The sequence below is a fragment of the Uloborus diversus genome, chromosome 9 (genome assembly GCF_026930045.1).
Source record: "Uloborus diversus isolate 005 chromosome 9, Udiv.v.3.1, whole genome shotgun sequence".
In the NCBI taxonomy this organism is placed as follows: domain Eukaryota; kingdom Metazoa; phylum Arthropoda; class Arachnida; order Araneae; family Uloboridae; genus Uloborus; species Uloborus diversus.
In genome coordinates this window covers 26,710,603-26,733,589 of record NC_072739.1, presented here as the reverse complement: position 1 = coordinate 26,733,589, position 22,987 = coordinate 26,710,603, and the positions used below count along the sequence as shown (strand labels likewise).

The 22,987-nt window shown below is 34.8% G+C and overlaps 1 protein-coding gene across 1 annotated transcript; it reads left to right on the top strand.

Moving 5' to 3' along the window:
- The first annotated feature begins 3,834 nt into the window (after window positions 1-3,834).
- LOC129230119 (UPF0193 protein EVG1-like) lies at window positions 3,835-20,999 on the top strand. The gene is made up of 4 exons (XM_054864524.1): window positions 3,835-4,045; window positions 11,237-11,374; window positions 19,401-19,501; window positions 20,875-20,999. The coding sequence occupies exons 1-4, from the start codon at window positions 3,835-3,837 to the stop codon at window positions 20,941-20,943; spliced, it is 519 nt and encodes a 172-aa protein (XP_054720499.1). The 3' UTR covers window positions 20,944-20,999.
- The last annotated feature ends 1,988 nt before the right edge of the window (window positions 21,000-22,987 follow it).

The window sequence follows — 22,987 nt, the reverse complement described above, 5'->3', positions numbered from 1 at the left end:
GAGAGAAGTTGAGGAGAAAGAAAAAATAGAATGTGAACAAAGGAAAAAGAAGAAGATAGAAATTTCTGAACAGATAAAAAATCAAAGAGAGATCGTTGAATTTTTGCAGGAAGAGTTAAATTCAGCAAATAACTGTTTGTCTGAATACAATGATACATTTCAAAAAGCAGTACAAGAAAAAGATTTAACGAAGGCAAAAATTATTACAAAAGTTATTGCAACAACAGCTACAAGTATTCAAAAAATAACTAAAGACTTGTCTGCCGCTCATGAGAAATTAAGCTCCCTGCAGAAAACAGGTTAAGAAATGTAATGTATTCGTATATTTAACTTTATCTTTTTTCTTCTGACAATAAAATTTATCTTTAATTTGATTGTTTCCCATGACTTGCATAATCATATGTTATATTTGTTTATTATCTTGAATATTATTTGTATATTATGTTATTAACTTTATCTTTTCTTCTAGAAATGAAATTTACATTAAATTTGGTTCCTCTTGACGTGCATGTGTAATCATATCTTGTCCTATTTTTTCCTACTTTTTTAAGCGATTTTTTTCCTACTTTTTTATATTTTTGTTCCTTATTTCCTACTTTTTCCCCACAAAAAACCACTTCGGGGTCTGTTAGAGGAAGTCGATTCATTTTCTGAAAATATTAGTGGGAAAATAATTTTTGAATCTGGGGAATTTAGGTAGAAAACATCGCTTTTTGGGGAAAAATTGGAAGGGAATTGGGGAAATCTGTTTTTGACCATCTGGCAACACTGCACCCGTCACAACAGAAAAAAAAATTCATGTTTAGTAAAAAAAAATTAAAGTCATCGTAAATATCATGTATCAAGTTTCATTTGAATGTCTTTTATTAGAAAAAAAAAATGCTCTAGTCATGACATATAAAAATATTCACAGGAATTTCTAGAAATATGAGTGCAGGTGAAAAACCATGTGTCGCAAACGTCACAAGATTTTAAAAAAAATTGAAAAAGTCCTGCAGTTTTGCTTCAATATAATTATTCAAGCAAATGCATAGATAAACATGATTAAAATACTTTTCCATTATTTGTTAACTAATTTAGTGCTCATAATGTTGGTTTAACCAGTAAAAATAGTGTCTGAATGTCACACCCGTCACAATGAATTGCCCCTCTTCCTCCTGGCTGTTTTTATTATTATTATTTTAAATAGGTTTAAACGTTTCATGCATATTTCTGTTCAAAAGAAAATGGATTTTCATACGCATTTTTTATATTTAGATTTTGTTTTTCTTTTCTAAGAAAAATTTAACTAATAAATGCAAAAAATCAGTTTTTCCGGAGAAAATCCGGGAAAAAGAAGGTGATATACAATGACTCAAAAAATTCAGTGGAAGCCATTACTCACTGCAATAATAATAGCCATTCAGTCCTGTGGTCTATAGCCATATAGCCATTCAGTCCTATCATCATATAATGCCCTACAGCCATTCAGTCCTAGCATCTGTTAAAAATCTTATGCAGAACAATTTTAAAGTCCTCTTTTGCTGAATCCCTGCGGTCATGTGGGCATTGTAGGCAATGAGGCAGCCGATTCGGCTGCCAGAGCTGCAAGCATTCTGGTTGACGACAGTTATCCTTACGCTGACATCAAAAACGCCATTTCTGAATCTCTTAATATGCATTGGCAGCGGTTCTGGCATTCAGAAACCCAAAACAAACTGCGTTCGATCCAGCCCTCGACTAAAGGCTTTAGATCATTGCATCTTACCAGGAGAGAACAAGTTTTATTAGCTCAACTCCGCATTGGTCATACTAGGTTCACACATAAATACCTTTTATGTCGTGAACCAGCATGACATGTAATGTGAATCAGACAGTGTTACAGATTTTAAGTAACTGCCCAAATTTTAATCAATTACGTTTTAAATATTTTAATGATTTTAACCCTACTTTGAAGGAGTTGCTTAGTTGCCAACCCCATCACAATTTGTACTCCTTCCTTCGGGAGATTGGTTTCTCCCTTTTAATTTAGTGTTTGTATCGTCATTATGTGATTTTGTCCTTTTCATCTTTTTCAAAGTTTATTTTATATGGTTTCATATTTTTTGTTTTTAAAGACTTTATATTTTAAGCTACTTAGTTTTGCGTCTTCTACTTCAACATACTTTTTTTAAAAGTTTTCTTGTTTTGTACTTGGATAAGAAATTAATAGTATAAACTAGAGAATTGTTTGGCGCAGTATAGCCCTGAAGGGCTCTTGCGCCATTAAATTCAAATAAACAAGCAAACAAACCGGAAAAAAAAAAAAAAATTCCCCACCGCTTCAAAATATTGTGCATCGCTAGCTTGTGCACAACTGCACGGAAATTCCAAGATAAATAAATGATACATTGTGTTCGTAAATTTGTTGCATGTTTTTAAAATGTTTCTTCCATACTTCCCATCAATCGGCACTACTTAAAGTGTTGCCTCTGGCGGAGAGGAGTGGTGTGGGACCTTTTCTTTTTTTTATCTTTAACAATTAATTACTGGCGTAGTGATTCTAAAATTTTGTCATTTTCGTGAAAACATTTTATTCGTCAATTCTGCCGTGAGCAGGTAAACGGCAGTGTCTGCAGAAAAGAGTTTTTTGAAGTATTGAAGAACTGCGTTTTGGATTCAACACAAGCAATAGGGAAATGTTAGACGTGGTTGTTTCCTTCAGTCAAAAGTAGTACTTTTAGTCACTGAAATTGATAGCATGAGCAAAAAAAAAAAAAATAATAATAATAATAATAATAACTTGAAAAAAAAAATTATTTTCCCAATGGTTATTTTTTATTTAATTTTTTATCATGTCCGATTTTGGAAATAAGACGTGGTCTTTATGACGTCAGACGTGATGTACTTTGGCGTGCTACTCCAATGCGTTTTGAATGTTTACGCTTTTTTTTTTTTTTAAAGGTTGCGATTAAACAGTTATATTAATAGCAATCATAATGAGAATTTTGAATGAAGTCTTTTCTGAAGCAAACATGAAATTCTTTACTATCATTGCGCTATCATATTTTTATCTTTACCTAATGCCAAAATATTGTGCTCTGCGCTGATGGCATCAGTGAATGACATTTCATCACTTGTGATGTCATGAGCAGAAAAGTAAAGAATAAAATTCAATCTACGCACCGATTAAAGTATTTTTTTAAACTATTAAACTTTGTCAAATGATTTTTTAAATGGTTAAATCCATTGTTTTTTAAGTTAGCTCTTTCAGAAAAAAAAATACTTTTAAACTTTCGAAAACAACCCAGTTTCTGCCCTTTACCAGCCCACGGCAGAATTTTACATGAAATATTTAAAAGTCGGTAAAAAAATTTAAATTTTCGTTACGCTTTTAGGTCTAATAATATATTGATTTTCTTGAACTCATGCCCCACTAAGGGGTGTTATCAAGCATTTTGCTCTGCTTGATGGATTTCTTCCCCTCCCAATACTCACTGTCACTGCAACCGCCGTTGCTATGGCAACTCAAATGAAGACAATGTGATACGATGGAAAAGTATTTCTGTTTTTGTACGTATATTTAATGAAAGATTCACAGCATATATTTTAGCGCTACAATGTTTGTCCTTTGATAGCTGTTATTGAGGTTTAAATTTCTATGAAAAGCCAAGACGCAATTGTCGTGCATTTGCGTGCTTTTTGTAATTGACGAGAACATCTGATATATTTGAATGGAAATCTATCAAATTTTACTTAGGGGAATAATATATGCAGTGTTAAATTGTTGAAAAAATCGAAATGACAGCATTGAAGTCTTCAAATGACCAACGGTGGCTGAAAACTCTGATGAGTGAAGTAAAATTGAATGCAAGGATGCAGCAAAAGCTGATCAAGTATGCTAACGCGGGCGAGAGTTTTCCTTTTGTGCCAAAGCATCTGGTTCGGCTTGAAAAACCTGCCAAAGAGACCAAGTCGGAAGTGAAAATTAAAAAACTGCCCTCGAGACCTTTGCAGAGGACAAAATTGACTATAGAGCAGTTGAATTCCTATGAAAGAGAGCAGTTTCGGCCAAATCCGTCAAAAAGTAAGTTCTATATCAAGTAAAGAAAAAGGTGGTCGCTTTAACGTTCAAGGTACCTCATTTGACGTAATTTTATTTTTTTGCCGTTATTGCAAACTAAACATTTCAACTCGACGTTAAATCCCGGTTATCACAAATTTGCCATTTGAACTGCGCTTGCGCGCGGACTTTGCCGATTTCAAAAATCTTGCTAAAATTAATTACTAACATTTTAAATTTGCTAATAAATATGAGATGGCAACAGATAAAAATTAGAAATCACAAAGCTTTCTCTGATTTGGTTTTTAGGCCTCGGTAAAGATTGAGTTTTGCGTCTAATGGATTTGGTGTCTGATTTTTCTATCAAACAAAGGCCCTTTTCAGGGCCAAATTTTTAACCTCAGAAGAGCGTACAAGAATTGCAGCATCACTTGTAATACAAAGTCGAACCCTCAACCTAAATAAAAATGTATAATACTAAGCTGTTTACGCATAACGTAAAATATCCACAAAAGACGGATATCTGTACTCATATTCCAATCATCTTCGAAGTACACAACGTGTTTTACGTTTATGTTAAATAAATATTTCCAAACCAATAAATATTGAAATGTCATTTTTCTCTTAATATTATAAAGATTATCAGTTATTCATATCCGTAGTTTCATATAACTAGGGGGCTATCGCCCCCTGCTCGCTATCGCTCGCCAACCCCCGAAACTGCTTACGCAGTTCCCTGTGGATCGCTTCGCGATCCATGCTCGCTTCGCTCGCTCGCTGTATGCCAATACATTAGCCTAGCTAAAATTTTCCGTAAAAATTAAAGTTGGTAATTGCATTTAGGTCACCATCCATTTAACCAATATGAAAATTACGTTCATAATGTTAATTTGTCTGCTTTAGCCAGATTTTCGACAGTTTAACTTTGCTGTATGTAAGATGACTGCCTTGGCAATGTGCACAACTTTACCATTATAGATACAAAAGTGTCTGTCATTGCTTTGGAGAGATTGCACTTCTACCTGTTGGTCCGCGGAAGGTATTTTATTTCCCTTCTACCACCCATTGGAAAACCAATGAAGGCATTCCCCTATCCGCCACCTGGGGACGCGCCCTCTAGGGGTTACAGGCTCCCCCGAGGGATGTATTTACATTATTTACACTCTTATATATATTTACATATTTACACTCTTATATATTCTAATCTGAGAAAACTTCCTCATATACACAATTAAAAATGTCCCGTTTGGGAGCCACAACTGACACTGCTTCAAAAGATCTTGTTCTTGATAATGCCACATAGAGCTGGCCATGACTAAAAACAGGCTCAGAGAGCACCAAACATATTTTCTCAAACGTTTGTCCTTCTTGTTGTTATTCTGAATCCTTGCCACGTCACGAACAAAAAATGGTTTAACTAAAAACGCGAAAACTCGCCAAGGCTACTTTGCTTGCACAATACTAAAACTACTATAACCCTAAACAAATTTGGCGAAACCTTTCAGCTGAGAATAAAAGGAATAAAGTAAATTCTTTCTCGGTTATTCATTTTGAACTGAACTGTCGTACTGAAGCAGAGAATAGACGACGCTCAAAGCGCCTACGCGTTCAAAACAACATTGCCGATGAACATGATTGTGGAGCAATGTGTGAAGAATGCGAATTTTGTGGTGCTCTTTATTGGCAGAAAGAGCGTAATACTGCAAATAAATATACTAAATGTTGCCATGACGGAAAGGTGCGGTTACCGGCATTGTGTGACGCACCTGATCTGTTGAAGGAACTGCTGACTGAAAATTCCCCAGCCGCTAAAAATTATCGGCAGCGAATCAGAGAATACAACTCTGGAAATGGCTCGTCTTAAATTGGATTCAAGAACGGTTTCCTGCCTTCTTTGAGCTTTTCTTTGCTGATTAAGGTTGAAATGGGCCACAGCCCGACTCAAACTCATCTCAAAAAAAAAAAAAGTTCGTTGAGTATTCTGTGATTCAAGATTTCAAAACAACGTAGAAGTTTGTTTACATGATTTATCGGCGAAGTGTTGCCAACAGACGTTTAGAAATTCACCCCTTCATTTGCCGGCACGTAAGAGAATTATATATATAGATAGATCACGAAATCGCTGTGAAAATATTTCAATCGCTTTCATTAATTTGTTGAGACTCTAGCTCAGCCTAAATATAAACAAGCGACACGAAATCTTAAAACAGAAAGCCCAAAAATCTAAGTCCGTGCGCAAGCGCAGTTGAAATGGCAAATTTGTGATAACCGGGATTTAACGTCTAGTAACATTTCATAGTTGGTGACATTTAACAAGTTCAATTTCTAAATTCCAGAGTTGCCATATACTTGTATATATCGCCAATCGCTTTAAGCGATTTTTATATTGTTGCCAAGGTAAAAAGTAAACAAATCGCCAAACCAAGTGACGTATCGTTAACGGAAAAGTACCAAATAAGGGCCCTGTATATACGAGCCGACACATCAGCTTAAGTTCAGCCATTTTGGATCGGAGCGCGTGTTTGAGTGGTTGTCTTTTCTGTCTAGTTATCGAATTGTTGAATTTTCACTGGGAACAATTATTAGCTGCTCGTGAATTAAATATTATTTTTGGCTAGTTTGGCGAAACCCGAAACTTTGATCTGGTAACCCTAACAGTGCAACAATGAAAAATCCGGTTCAAAATGGCTAAACTTAAGCTGATGCGCCGGTCTAGCTATACAGCGGCTCTAGTATCAAACGTAGTTTTGTCGTTAAGAGTGCAGAATAGGAGGTACATTAGCGTTTGGCGACTTTTATGCTTCGCAATTTGGCGGAAACAGAATAAAAACAGAGAATTATTATCTGCTCACGGTTGCTATGGAATTCGCAAACGTCCAGTCACGACGAGTCTATCTGAATCAACGCGCCTTAATACTACCCACGGCGGCCAGACATTATGTACTATAATGTGAGAAGCATCCGAATTGGCGAAACATTTCGGAGAATCATCATAACGTGGAACACTTGACACGTTTAAAGAAATTTTTGCCAAGCAAAAAAAGCAAAGCTCTTATCACTCCATCGCAATTTGTACTTCCTCCTCCTGGAGATCGGGTTCTTTTTTTTAATTTAGTGTTTGTGTCGTCAAAATGCGACTTTTTCCTTTCCTTGTTATTCAAGGTTTTTTTGTCAACATATTGTTTCATACGTTGTTTAAATGTTTTTAATATCTACATGTTTTTTATTACTTTTTTTAAACTACTCATGTTTATACCTTTTCTCCATAAAACACGCTTACTTTTATCATATCCTGACTTGATATTTATGTATATAATTTATTCTAAAAAATCGTTTGGCGCAATATAGCCCTCAAGGGCTCTTGCGCATTTAAAAAATAAATAAACCAACCAACCAACCAAAGCTCTTATCTACTTCTCAAATTTTGTGAAAATCCATGTCACTGAAATTTAAAGTTTGCTGTTTATTTTTTTTAGCGGAAAAATTCATTAAACAAGGTTAAATATTACCTCAGTCAGTGAGTGTTTCGAAATAGACGCCCCAAAAACTTACTTTAGCCGACCGTCGGTGATGTAAGGGGTAGGAGCTTTCGGGAGCTCTCCCTCGAAATTGAAACTCCAAAAATAAAATTTAAGACGATCTTTATTAATGTTGGCAGAGGAGGGGGGGGGGGGCACTACCCTGGAATTTTTTCGAAGTTGTAGCTTTAAAAACGCAGTTTTAGACGATCTTTGGTACAATTTGTGGGAGAAGAAGAGTTCGGGGGCTCTTTTCAGGAAGTTTTTCAAAACTATAATCCCAGGAACTCAATTGCAGTTGATCTTTGATGGTGTTATTGAGGAAAGGGGTTCAAGCGTTATTCCCGGAATTTTTTTTGAAATTGAAGCCCTAAGAAAGAAGTTTTTCAAGGGTTACAGTGGAATCACTCTCCTATTAAATTTTCGAAATTGGAGTAAGAAAATGCGAAATTACGCATTTTCTTAAACGATATTTCTATACGATATTTTCTTAATGTATACTTTGTTTAAACGTTTTTAACGTTTACATGTTTTTAACGATTTTTTATTTTAAAATACTTGAAGTTTTATACTTTTTACTTCAAAATACATTTATTTTACTATTTCCTGACTTTATACTTGAATGAAAAAATAAATAGTATAAAATAATAGTTTAAAAAACTAAAAAAAAAACACGCTTTCGTAGCAAAATGAACTAAAAAGTGAAAAATAATCTTTGGATGATAGTAGTTGACCAATCACTTAATTTTAATGTAATACAAAAAAGCGTGGGGTGCTGTCTATTTACATTTTTGCTTGGACAACAAATGGAAGAAATTCAAGACAACTGATAAGAAGCCCCCCAAGCTTTTTTGTATTACATTAAAATTAAGTGATTGGTCAACTACTATCATCCAAAGATTATTTTTTACTTTTTAGTTCATTTTGCTACGAAAGCGTGTTTTTTTTTTAGTTTTTTAAACTTTTATTTTATTTTTCTGCTTTTTAGTTTTATGTTGGAGAATTATCAAGCGACGAAATTATTTATAAAACGAGTGCGAGGTAATATCATAAAGTTAAGAGAAGGGCACCCCGATGGGAAGCTACTGTGAGTCATCGATGTATGTTTGCAGAAATCATATTTATATTACTTTGAAAATTTGAAATGCATTTGAATAAAAGTTTTGTTCAACAATGGTCTGATCAGCAATGAATTTCCAATTGAAGGCTCACCTAAATTTTGGCATGAAATTAGTTAAAAACAATTATATTTCATGTTCTAATTACCTTGGAACATTGGAACAAATTTTGTCTGATGCAGAAAAATTAAAGGTTTTTGTAGATATTTTTAAATAATTTTTGCGAGCATTTTTTGATGTATTTTTTTAAATTTTTCCTTTTTCACATTGTTGGATTTATGCCAAAATATTGATTAAAATTGGAGGAAACTAACAATTAAAAGGGTTAATTAATTATTTTGATTATAGAATATTGCATTGTCATCGGGTCTGAGATCGCGTGCCAAATTTCAAAAGAATCCGATCGCAGGAAGTGGGCGAAATTTGAGCTCCAAGATTCCATTACAAGATACATACATACATACATACATACAGGTGAAGCTAATAAAAGCGTGTTAATAAAATGAAGAATCTTTTGGCTCAATATAGCTCTCAAGGGCCCTTGCGCCATTAAAATCAAATAAACCAGACCAAATACGCATAGTCACAAAAGATCGATCACACAGAGATAATGGATTATGGATTACTAGCAGTACCCGCACAGCGATGCCAGTGCTAAAAGTTGAATGGAAGTCCATTGAATAAAAAACATTAACGCCCCCTCCCGCTCTGATGTGAAATGATCGTTTTTCTTTGTATAAAATGCGTACACACCTTTTCAAAGAAAAAAAACTATTTAAGTTTCTTTGGAATTTAAAACTTTTCGTCAAATCATTAAATTAGATTTACAGTTGCTTTAAAACTCTATTTAGCGAGTGAAGCGGTTTTTACTGCAATTTAAAATATTTCGCCAAATAAACAAAAAAAGACATCAAATAATATCTTTCAAAAGTAAAAATAATTCCGCAGCTCTATTGTTTATCGCCAAACTTGCCCAGCATCCACGCTATCATAATCCATCCGTCTAACGAAAAAAGAAACATCCCGTTTAACATTCAAAAATCATCGTCAGAAAAAATGAAGAAAATGTTGTATATTTCATTCGGATAAAAGCAAATCAAAAGTTTCTTTTCTTTCAAAACAAATCGCCAAAGCAATGAATTACATTAACGGTTGCCTTAAAACAATAATCCTAGACTAAACCTGCTCAGCGCCTAACGTGCCAAGCGACCACGCTACCGGAACCCAGCCCTTTTGTGAGTGAAGCGGATGTTTTTTCTTTAGCAATAATAAATGTTTCGCCAAACAAACAAAAATGTATAAAATCATATTAACAGTAGCTTTCAAATCTTTATATATTAAGAGCTGCGTTGCCCGGCTTTGCCCGGTCTACCTTGAGAACAAAAATTGTGTCAAGTGACATATATTCAACACTTAATTAAAAGAATAACTTAATAACTTAAAGAATAACTTAAATAAAAGAAAAAAAAACACCATGCAAAATTACCCTTCCAAACAATGACGACAGATAAATCAGATGAAAAATAAGGAAATAAACAATGGATTCAAAAAGCGTAACCACGGAAACGCGAAAATAAAATGGTTGAGAACCTGAATCAAAATGACATATTTCAAAAATGATTTAAAAACGCTTGTAACTTTTTTTTCCTTTGAAGATAGAAGCTAATTTTTTCGACCATAGGTCGAGAGAGATCTGAAGTAAAAAATCTCGCTTTTTCCAATGCTGTCAAAAAGAAAACTGTGGGACAATTCCTTCACTTTTTATTGATAGATTTAATGAAGAAAGTAGTGCCTAAATTTCAGCTAAGCCTAAAAAAGTTCGAGCTAAAAACGCAAATTACTCCCGCCGTAATTAAGTTAGAGCATTGAAATAAATTGTTTAGAACGCAGAAAATTCTACCCTTTTTAACGATATATAATATCAATATGTGAAAGTAATTTTTCACCCCTTTAATAGCCCATAATAGGCAATTAACGTGAAATTTGGGCCTAAATTTGAATAAAAAAGAACTATTTATCGGATTTTTTCGAATTATAGCCTATGTTACTCAGTAAGAAAGCACCTTTCATATAGTGAAAGAATTTTTCAAATAAGTGCAGTGGTTCCGGAGATTACCTCGAACATATAAACACAAAAATCCGTCCTCTCTCTTTATAATATTAGTAAAGATGAGACTGACGCGCTGCCAACTGCGTACTGAGGCACAACACAGAGAGAGATACACAGAGACATTTTTTACGGAAGTAATCAAAATGGATTCAGCACTCATTAAACTTTAAAACTCGAGAATGTTCACGAATCCATTATTTCCTCCAAAATATTAGATATAGAAGAAAGAAAGAAAAATTTAAGAAAAAAAATATTAAGATACAATTAGAACAAACTACGCGTTGACGGGAAATTTTGCATATATATTTTTTCTTTTATGTAAACCTGATTATTGAACATGCGTCACATGAACACAACTTTTAGTTTCGAGGTAGACCGTGCAACGCCGAACCATTCAATAAGTATATGTTATTGACCATTACACATACACAGCGTCAGGGAATTCTGAAAATATGTGCATCAATTTCAGCCCGATCAGCTGCGGAGACGGAAAGATTGCAGAACATCATGGCTTTCGGAAAGGAGTTTGATGCTGAACTGAGAAGTGCTGACTTGAAACAAAAAGCCATTGAAAAGACGCCACCCGAAGTTGATTTGTTTGCAGAAAGTAAGTATCTTCTTGTAAATACTTTTTGAAGAATAGAAAACTCCTTAAAAAGTAAGTGTTTTTTACGGAAAAAATATTATTATTATTATTTTTTTTTTTGACAGAATATGAATACTATAGTATATATATAATATAGTAGTGTTAAGTTATTTTTTGATATTTCAGTTTTCAGTTGGGGGGGGGGAGGAATCATTAAAAAATATTATACAAAGTGTAAAATAGTTAAGTTTAATGTTTATTTTGAATTTCCAAGTATTAAAATCAAATCGAATCAAACTTACAAGCATATGGTTGGCTAAAAATTCAGTTTTTAAAAATGGATATAGGACCTCTTCCACACCAAAGAACTACTTTAGACAAGAAAATGTAGTTTAGACAAGAAAAATGCTGCATATTTGTGCCACCTGTAAGTAAGTTAAATCTATCCTGTCCTACAAATACAAATGTGACGACCAGCAACAGGCTCTGGGCCAAGTTAGGCTAGTCCTAGTTAGTTTATCAGTCTCCAATGAAGATCATTAGCCCTCTTAAAGCTATCTACCACCTTATCAGGAAATATCCAATTTTGTTTAGCACAAATAAACAGTACATAATACACGTTTTTCGGTGTTTCAAGGAACCCCTTTTTCAATTCAAGGTGTATGCTTTTAGGTGTAAAGTCTTTATATCTAGAAGCTCACACCTTGAATTGAAATAGGGGTTCCTTAAAACCCCGAAACACGTGTATTCTGTAATTTGTTTATTTGTGCTAAACAACGTTGAATATTTCCTATTATTCCTGTTAAAGGTATTTATTTACTGCTTTATCCAGTGTTGCCAGATTGGGGGAAATTTCCCAATTTTGGGGAAATCTGGTGATCTCTGGGGACATTTTTGGGGAAATAAGTTATGAGGGGAATTCTTTGGGGAAAAATTTTTTTTCTTGGGGAAAACCTGGGGAAAAGAAAAACCTCAGGGAAAAAAGAATTTTTTTCGTATTGAGATTCACGACAAGAAGTAGTAGTTACATTGTTTCTTTCAAACAGCGTTGGTTTTGATCAACTTTATGGAATTCACATTTCGCATTATGTGGAATAGTATGCTACGGAATTCGTATTAATGTTCTGCGTGAGTAACTAGTTGATACGTGAAACAGGTGTAAAATAAGTGTGATGAAGAATGTTCTTGGATAAATATATAAAAAAAAAATCATAGTTTAAATGTACGTACAGAAGCACAGTAGCACAAGTAGAAAAAAAACATTTGGCTATTTTTTATCTTTCGGTCAGACGCTTGTATTTATGACTAGTGGCATCCGCATGGCTTTGCCCGCAGTAGAAAATTAAAAGGTGTTTTGGTTCCCCTGTATATTTACATATAATGCATGATTAATTTCTCGCCAATTGGCTTGCCCACGTTATGGTTCCCCGTTATGATAGCTTGGTAATTTACTCGTCCATCTTATGATAATTTTGTTCTTAAAATTGGAAAAGACAAAGAACAAAATCGAATTTTCGAAAAATCGCTTTGAGGTGCACACCCTTATGCTACAAATTAATTTTGTGCCAAATTTCATGAAAATCGGCGTAACGGTCTAGGCGCTATGCGCGTAGCAGAGATCCTGACAGACAGAGAGACTTTCAGTTTTATTATTAGTAAAGAAGATAAAGAAAGAAAAAGAAGACAAAAATGGGAAGAAAAAAAAAAGTTGGGGAATTTTATAAGAAAATTTGGCTATTTGGGGGAAATATTTTCAAGAGACAAAAATATTAAAGGAAGTTGATTCATTTATAGAAATATTTGAAAAATAATTCTTGAATTTGGGGAATTTTGATAAAAAACATCGCTTTTTGGCTAAAAGTAGGAAGGGAATTGGGGAAATCTGGATTTGACCATCTGGCAACACTGGCTTTATCTACCCCCTTGTTCATCAGAGGCTCTTCCGGTAAGCTGTTTCAAGTGTCCACTACACTAATAAAGTAGTAATTTTCCCTTATTTTCAGATTACTCGGAGGCTCGAAAACAATGACCCCTCGTCCTACTTTCGATGCAAAAATGTAACCCATTAACATCTTTCTTTTTAGCCCCCGACACACAAAGGAAAACGCCTAGACGGACGGACCGATTTTGAAAAAAGAAAAACTTGTTCGAAAGGAGAGTTGATCGAGAGTGTTCCTAAGCTAGGTTGCGTCTTTGGGTGACATTGATTACCGAAGATATTAACTTAAAACCTCTAAAAGGTTTTTCGCGATTTTTGCAGTGAAAACATTGTTAAAAATTTAGTACCAAAATAAAGAGAATATTTTCCTACCTCTGATAGAATGTGTTAGCAACTTGCATGTTATATAGAATTCGAATTATAACGTTTTTTAAAGCAGATTTTGATAACGGCTGAGCCTTTATTCACGCGATTGGTACCCGAACTCATTGTTGGCCGACAAGGAAAATAAAAGCAATAATTTAAAATTTTTATCTGTTGCCAGTTTCTATTTGTTAGCAAATAAAATACCTGAAATTTATTTTTAATAGTATAAGGCTTTTAAAAGGATTTTCCATTTTGAGTCATTAAAGTTTTGTCACATGCGGGAGATGTATGCTTTTCGTGGAATGACCTAAATTCGTTTCGACTTAATCAAAATATTCAAAGCAATGAAACTTATCAACTGAAAACAAAAAGTGTGAAAGATGATTTTAAATATGTTTTTGAGCAATCAATGTTCGCTGACAAGGCCTGACGGTCTTCAAATGAATTGCCTTTGTGATTGGTTGATAGCGAATCAAGTGATCCATTGTAGCTTTGTGATTGATAGATAGCAATCTATTTCTTTTTCTGACAAATGGAACCTAAAATCCAGACATATGGTAGATACGATAATTATGAATCATGAATATTTAAATCATATCTAAGAATTTCGTATGCCAACTGGAGGGGAAGGGGGGGGGGGGCTCAAACTGGATGTGATGGCTGATGGTTTCCTGTCGCCGAGTTCTCTGGATATGGAACGAGTATCGCCACACGCGTGCTAAAATGCTGTCGAGTCTACAGGGGTACCCTACCCACCCCCTAGGAGCAAGGGCCCATCCTCTTTAAGTATCGCAAAGACCCCCTTCCCCCCAAAAAAAGTTTTAAAATACCCCTCAAAACAACAACCCCCTAAAAATTTCAATTGCGCAGTCTGCGCCATGACTCCCCCAGCCCTCCAGGTGGGCACCCCTGCAAGTCTACAGTGAGGCATTGTGAAGGCTACACAGCTCCTAATCACAGCTGCCATGTTAGGTTTTCCTCAACTATATTTTAAGCCTTCCTGTATATTTAAATCTCAGCAAAAAAAAACCTGTTGTAAAAATTTCCCCGCCAAAAAAACCTTTAACTCTTCCCCACAAAAAAGAAAGCCTACATCCTCAGCCAAAAAAACCTCAGCCTGAAAAAGTCATGATATCTAGTTTGCCCGCCAAGTATCTGCCAAATTATCATCCGCCCTATTCTCCTCTTTCATCACACCTACTTCCGTTAGATCCTCCTCCCACCTTCAACTCCTCAGAAATATGGATTGATCCTTTAAATTGTTTATCTTGTTTGGCGGGAAGCTTTTCTAGTTGAGGTGGTTGCTTGGTGAGCAAAAAGCTTCCCGCCAAACAAGATAAACAATTTAAAGGATCTATCCATGTTTCTGAGGAGTTGAAGGTGGGAGGAGTATGTAATGGAAGTAGGTGTGATGAAAGAGGAGAACAGGGCGGATGATAATTTGGCAGATACTTGGCGGGCAAACTAGATATCATGACTTTTTAAGGCTGAGATTTTTGGCTTAGGATGAAGGCTTTCTTTTTTGTGGGGAAGAGTTAAAGGTTTTCTTGGCGGGGAAATTTTTACAACAGGGTTGTTTTTGCTGAGATATCACATCTTTTTGCACTGATATTACTTTGTCTGTATTTTTAAAATTGAGAATTTCAAGTCATAAATATTCAATTGAAGCAACGTTATTTTGTGTTTTTAAGAAACAATAATGGCAAGATTAATTTTACGTCACGTTATTTTCTGACCAGTAAAATTGTATGTTCGTTTGATGAGAATTGGGCCGTTTAACTTTTATTGCAATCCTTGTATCCTCTCTGTTGCAAAGAAAACTGCTTGGATAATAAAATACTATATTTTAAATTATATTGTTCTCAAGTATTTTACAAGTTCGCAATAAATTCTATTACAGTTTCTTTATTTGATGGATTATTCAACATTTTTATGAAGTTTTTTAAAATGTTTTACAACTTGCGGGTTACATCAATCTAGCTTTTATTTAAGGGGACACTGGACCTTGAAAGCAAACTTTTTTAATTATTGATGGATTTGCATGAAATTTTAACCATATACTTTAAACACTAATACAAGCTTAATTATAAAATTTCATTAAAAAATTTCAATTAGAAGACCAATTATTTAAAAAAATTAACGATAATTAACAAAACTTTGAAAAGTCCCTTGCGTAATTAATTTGATTTCACAACACTGAAACTTATTTTATGTCATTCTCTATACTATAATAAATAAAACAAAACTCACAAAATTGTCCTCATATTCAAATTAATTCAAAAAAATACAAATTTGAAAAATTTGACAAAGATTTCTTCTTTTGAACGTCCAGTGTCCCCTTAATGACTTCTTTTCGTAAATCGGGGATTATTTTAAGTTTTATGGGATAATTTTAATTGTTGGGTGATTTATCTTTCTTTTGATGGAACTCTTTGTCTTGTTTAATACTTAGTTTTGTTTAAAAGTTCACTATAAAGGCAAACCAACGTATGTTATGACCAAGCAAAATAAAATTAAAAAAAAAAAAAACACTCAAGTCTTTAAATATTTTAACTTGGAATGTGTCAGAAGATGTTGCAACTGTACTTACTCTACGTCAAATCGCGGATGTCACAAATTTGCAACTGCGTATGAGCGTAGACTTAGCTCATTTCAAAAGTCTTGCTTAAATTAATTGCAAAAATGTTGTCTGTTAACAAATTACTGCAAAACACGGATATCCACACACATGTCTTTTATTTCAATTCATAATATGTTATGTTTGTAAAAATGCATTAATTTAGAAAATAAGCAAACCAATAAATAAGTGCTAGTCTTCGCTTTCAATTATAAAGTTAGATGCATCATATACATATACGTACAGTTACTTATAATATGTCACGCAAAATATTTTCATGGTTTATATAACCCCAGTTTCGCCGACATTTAAAATTTCTTCCCCCTTAAATATATCAAAACTGGAAAACAGGAAGAAAAGAAATTTCGTATCGGCGAAACGGGGGGGGGGGGGGAGAGGGACTGTATTCTAATCTTATTCATTAATGTTTATCTGCTTAAATATAAACAAACAACATGGAATCGTAAAACAGAAAGCCCAATGAGCTAACAAACAACATGGAATCGTAAAACAGAAAGCCCAATGAGCTAACAAACAACATGGAATCTTATAAAAAAAATTTAGAAAAAAATATAGAACCGACTTCAAAATTGCTCTAAAAAGTGAAAAATAATTTTATTCTTTAAAGACCATCGATAATGCTTTTAAACATATTTTTTAAAGTTGGCGCAAAAACAAAACGTAAAATCCAGTGTAACCATGCTTATTCGTTCATATTTTTTTTTCAGAAAAGCATCCAAAGTTACGAACGAAACATTTATATCGCTATTCAAATATGCTGTCATCAATGCATAATGTATGTGATAGTGAAGAAACTGGGCCTGGTTAAATTTATAGCTGTATTTGAGTTATGGCTGTGAATGATTTTATCTATCGTTTTTTGCGCCAACTTCAAAAATTATGTTTAAAAGCATTATCAATGGTGTTTAAAAAAATAAAATTATTTTTCACTTTTTAGAGCAATTTTGAAGTCGGTTCTATATTTTTTTCAAAATTTTTTTATTTCATTCTTTTTAGTGTAAATGTAGGTATTTCAGAAATAATAAGAAGTTACCATCACGAAACTTCACATTTTTTTCTTAAAAATGCTCCATACTAAAAAAAAAAAAACTATTGATACGCGTTAAACTTTAAGCGATTGGCACTAAAAACTTATCTTTGTTCCTCTCTGGAAATCATGCATCGTTAATTTAGTTATAACCATTTAAGTATTACGTTTTTCCTAACTAATTTACATTCCACAGCATCTAAGTTGCTCATGATGCAATCCTGTATTTTCTTACTTAGCCCCGATCATCTGTTATCGGCATAGATGATAACGATAAAAATACTACAGCGCAGTTGAGTCAAACCTAACGGTAGCATTGTGAAGGCTAAGCAGATCCTAATCACTGCATCACCTCGCTTCCAGATTAGGTTTACCCCTACTATGGAGCAATAGCACTGAAGAAAGGAAGATTTTGATAATTCACATAGGGTTACTATAAATCAGCAGGGTTACTAAAATAAAAGTATTTACGCCAAAAATGAGACGACAGCGCCAGATTCCCCATTATCGAAATATCCCTTGAAGAAATTTGATGCTTGCTTCAGAGAAGCCTTCATTCAAAATTATCATTACAATTACTATTAATGTTACTGTTATATGGCACCAAACTTTTATAACAACTAGCTGCGTGCCCGGCGTTGCACGGGCTAATTATTTTAATCATTTAATAGGGAAATTGCATAAAATTTACTGTTTTTTGCCCATAACTTTTTTTCTAAAGAACAAATATGGTCAAACAAAGTAATGGGACCTAAGTTGAGCCATCCCCTATCCATTAAAAAAAGAATCGTCAAAATTGGTTCACTAGGTGAGACGCTATGAGTGGACAAACAGAAAAAAAAAAAAAACATACATACGGTATGAATTGATAACTGCAGTTTGCCTCCTTTTTGAAGTCGGTTAAAAACAGAAAGCTCAATGAACCAAGTCCTCGCGCATGCGCAGTTGCTGTGGCAAATTTGTGATATCCGCGATTTAACGTCTAGTTGCAACTGTTGGATCTGTTTTATCAGTCTTGATTAAATTTCATTTCCTAAGACAATTTTTGGATAATCGTTAGATCTTAGATCTGTTCTAGCCTTGCAATTGCAATCAGAGATTAACAAACCCTATAAACTGAGAGAAAGTATATATGAATTCAAGGGAAGTTAGTGATTTTCAAGCTTTAATTACTACGGCCCATGATGTCCCTGGGGTTTTATTTTTTGTATATGTCCTCAATGGCCCCCCAAGAGGGCTGCTGCAGAACCCCGGGAAGGTACGATTTGTGGGGTAAAAACGAGGGGAGAGGGGGTTCAAATGGCACAAAAGGCACATCAGTAGGGAACAAAGAATGTCGAAATTTCAGCTTGATTCCTTTTCTCGTCTGGGCTGTAGCCCTGTCAAAGAGAGCGAAAACTTTTTTGAACAGCGATTTTATAACTTAAATTCCTCTTCCCCCTGATGGTCCAGGGGATTGTATTTTGGTTTACGGCGTCAGGGGCCACTAGAGATTGAGTGTACCAAAAATCAACTCCGGGGGTCTTCATGGGGCTGAGATACAGAATGGTGAAAAACCAGAAAACCCCAAATTGTTCTCTCGCGTAAACTGTTCTTGGTAGCTTTTCTTTTCTTTCGTCTTTGGCAGGATTTGCTTTTGTTGGCTGCTGACGTTTGGTTTCCTTGGTGGCGGGACGCTCCCGCGTCCCGTGATTTCATTGAAAGAGTTTCGTCTGCTGATGTAGAAAATCTCTTTGCCAGTTTTCCCTAATGAGACGCTATGAGTAAATTTTTTGTTATTCGATTAATTGACTTTGATAGAAGAACATGGAGTTGAAACAGCGGCATCAATACTCCAAAAGTAATATGTTTTATGCGTTTGTAGTGTTTGTGCTGTGTGTACGTGTGAACCAATAATTCGACAATCGGACTTATCGGACATTTCCACAAGAAAAAAAAGGTTTCAAATAATACTAAATTTAAAAAGTAATGCTTCACATCCTAAGTACAATCCTTGATTGCGGAAATTCTATTTTGTCTAAGAGAAATTTAATTTTTAATCACTTGCATTTATTTTTACTTCTTCCCCTCCCTTCAGTTTTGGAGGAGATTGAAGAAAGACGGGAGTTCTTGGACGATATGGAAAAACTTGGTGTGCACAAAAAGTACTTGCCTGAAATTCAAAGCCAGATCACATTGGTAAGCATTATTTTATCTTGACTCTTAAGTTGCTATAAATGTTCTTGCTCACAGTTTCTATCGAAGGGAGTGGTTTGACCTTAAGCTCGCCCTCTGGTTTTTGTTAGAAGTTTTAGATGACTTTATCTTTTACCGTATTTTTCACAGGATTGCGGAGTCGGAGTTGAAAACTCTAAAAATCCCGGAGTCAGAGTCGATCTTTTTTTTTTCTGATTCCACATCCGTGATTTTTAATTCAAATAACATTTGTATAATATTTATTATATCATAGAGTATTCATTTTATTTATTATAGTAGCTTTTTTATCTATATATGTGAAGTTGACGATGTTTGTTTTTTTGTGCCCAGTAACCAAGAGGCACAACAGTACACACAGGAGGCACAGCATGTACAGCCTTGAAATTTTGTGCAAAATTCGAACGTATCACGGGGGGGGGGGGATTGTTGCACCTAATCACCAAACAGGCAATGGGCTTCGTTCGAAAGTAGAAGCAATTTTTACCCGTCATACCTTGACGGGCGACTTTCTAGTTTTGGGAATAAGGAGGAAATATTTTATTTTTAAAGTATTTATTTTGATAATGTTTACTTTCGTTAATAGTATGGTGTGGCTCTGATAACTTAGGGCTTGATATTGACAGTGTTTACATCCTTGTGGGGACTTTAATGTTGCTGCCGTGACTTTAAAATGAAACACTTATTCAAAACTTCTACTAAAATAATCTAACTCAATTTAGCGCCAATCACCCTTCCCCATAACCCCCAAAACAAAGTACTCACGCTCAAGGTCAAGCTTCAACTTACCAGAGCCACGGTACACAACATTCTGTTCACGGAAAAGATACATCGAAAGTAAACAAACAGATTTCTGGAAGTTCCTGAAATACACCGCCAATTCAGTCATTCCAGCCGAGGAAAGCAATTTCGTGCTTATTAGCACTCATCAGCCTGGCGTAGGAAGTGATTGAGCTGGAAATGGAACACCTTTTAAGGAAGCCAAGAGTGCCAAACAAACTGATAGCTAATACAGACTTAGCACTGACCAGACGATTGACCAAAGCAATGGTTTGAAAGTCCAGAAATCTTTTCGGTAACTTACTGAAAAGATTTCTGGAAGGTTTGTCACTATGGCCACTTTGGATTTCCTCCGAAATGCAAAAAAGTAAACTGATAGGATTCGCATTCGCCGTCTGCTTAGCACTAATTTGTTCCTATCCAAGCCAAACGCGTGTTTTATGTCTCCAAATGACGCGGTTTTTTTTTTTTTTTCTTCTTTTGTTTACATCCAGTCTATCTTTATCGTGAACTCAGCTTAGTTTCACTTTTGATTGTTTATAACTGCATACTTATTTTTACACTTATATTTTTTGCAGCGCCTTAGAGAGCTTGAAAAACTCAACAAGGATAGAGCACAGGAAATTCTTCAGTATTTTAATAGATAATCAATTCGCGTTTTATTGTATGATGTGTCGATCGTCTTTAATAAATACTTTTTTTCCCAGATTTATTCATGTTTCGTTACCTTTAAAGTTTTTGCTCCAAAAAAAAAACAAAAGAAAATGAAATCCTTCCAAAGCAATTTGTTTAACCCTGGTAAGGTGTGTGTGTGTGTGTGTGTGTGTGTGTGGTTTTTTTTTTTTTTTTTTTTTTTGAGCAATCACATTGCTTATTGTTCTCATTTGATTGTTTTGGCGTCCTTTGATTTTATTTTCTCCCGCCTCCCTCTTCAGCACCACCGTCGACCGGCCTCACGATGCTGCTCCTCTAGCAAAAACCGTCTCCAGGTTGCGTCCATATCCTACACACACACACGCATACATGCACACCTACACACATATACACATACACACGCACACGTGATTGCGAAAAACATAATTTGAATTCAAGATGTCAAAATTCAAATTAATAATTTTATTTATTTATTTATTTATTTATTTATTTTTTGAGCAGTCACGAATTGCTTATTGTTCACACTTGACCGTTTTAGGCGTCCGCCCTTTGATTTTATTGTTGCCTCCGCCTCCCTCTGTAGCACCTCCGTCTACCAGCTCCAGGATGCCGCGCCTCCAACGAGCACCGTCCACCGGCATCCGCTCCTGCGGGGCGGTAGCGTTCATATCCTACAAACATACACTTGCACACTAGGGTGGTTCAAAAATACATGTAAAAAATAAAGTTTCTCCTAGATACCAGGACACTCTCAATATTTCAAGACTTGTGGATAGTAATTTACTGGAAGAATTTCAGCTTCCTATTTCAACTGAAAGAGGGTGCCCAACCCCCTCCCCCAAACTTCATTAATACGGGGAGGGAGGTTAAAAAAAATACACTGAAATGAAAAAACAGCGCTACATATTATAATTTACACGAGTATGCAATGAAATAATCATTTACAAAAAAAAACAGCTGTAGAAATTTAAATGTTTCCAAATTTTTGGCATTTTCTATGCTACGGCTATTGTTAAAAATTATGGGGTCATTAAGCATCCTCTGAAAATTTGAATAAGAAGATAAAACTTTTACAGCATAATACAATTAGTGAGTCTAAAAAGAAAAGGGGGTGTCCTGGGTTCAAGCTGAAAAAAAATTTTTTTTTTTTTAACTACCCTATTGCACACACACACACACGTGATTGCGAAGAGCATAATTTGAGTTCAAGATGTCAAAAATTCATTTATTTTTCATTTTTGTAACGTAAGTGGTGTGATGGGATGTAACTCCAACGTTATACAGTCAACTCCCGATAGCTCGAAGTCCCAGGGACCGGCTAAAACGTTCGAGTATTGGAAGTTCGAGTTATGGGAAATTTTCACAACAGTCTCAAGAGTTTGGGATCCAATGAAAACTTTGAGATAAAGGAATATTCGAATTATAAGCTTCGAATTATCGAGATTCGACTGTATATTTCTTGTGCGCTCCACAACATTTAACAAATTAAAAGTGGGAAAATTTCCAATGAATTTTGTATTAGTATTTATTTTAGTACAAGTGAAAGAGTAGTGTTCACTTGTTTGGAGATACCATTCGTTAATTTGTGTTTTTAAGGAACTTGAAGAAAAAATTAATAATAATAATTATATGAATTTTGACATCTTGAATTTAAATTATGCTATTCGCAATCACGAGTGTGTGTGTGTGCGTGTTCTAGGACGTTGGAACCGGCCGAGAGCCAAAAATTCAACAATAGGGGTAAAAATAAAATCAAAGGGCGGACGGGTGGATGCCTAAAACGGTCAAGTGAGAAAACCATAGACTAATAATAAGAGTAGACCGAGCTTTCCCAGACTTGCTGATGAAAAAATCGGTTCATGGATACATCATGTGACTGGTGGGAGGCTTGGCGAAAACTTTGGCAGCATGGTTGCTAGATGGCAGGAGGCAGGATTATCTATAGTTTAGCACTCGACATGTATTTTAAGACGTAATGTGTTTTTATTATAATTTTATATAATTAATCCTGATGTAGAGATTGAACTGTTTTTCTTT

Bases quoted from the DNA above. Each gene is read 5' to 3' on its own strand.
- LOC129230119 (XM_054864524.1), top strand. From the start codon at position 3,835: ATGCAGCAAAAGCTGATCAAGTATGCTAACGCGGGCGAGAGTTTTCCT. The intron at 4,046-11,236 runs GTAAGTTCTATA...CATCAATTTCAG, and splicing joins TCGGCCAAATCCGTCAAAAA to CCCGATCAGCTGCGGAGACG. The intron at 11,375-19,400 runs GTAAGTATCTTC...CCCTCCCTTCAG, and splicing joins AGTTGATTTGTTTGCAGAAA to TTTTGGAGGAGATTGAAGAA.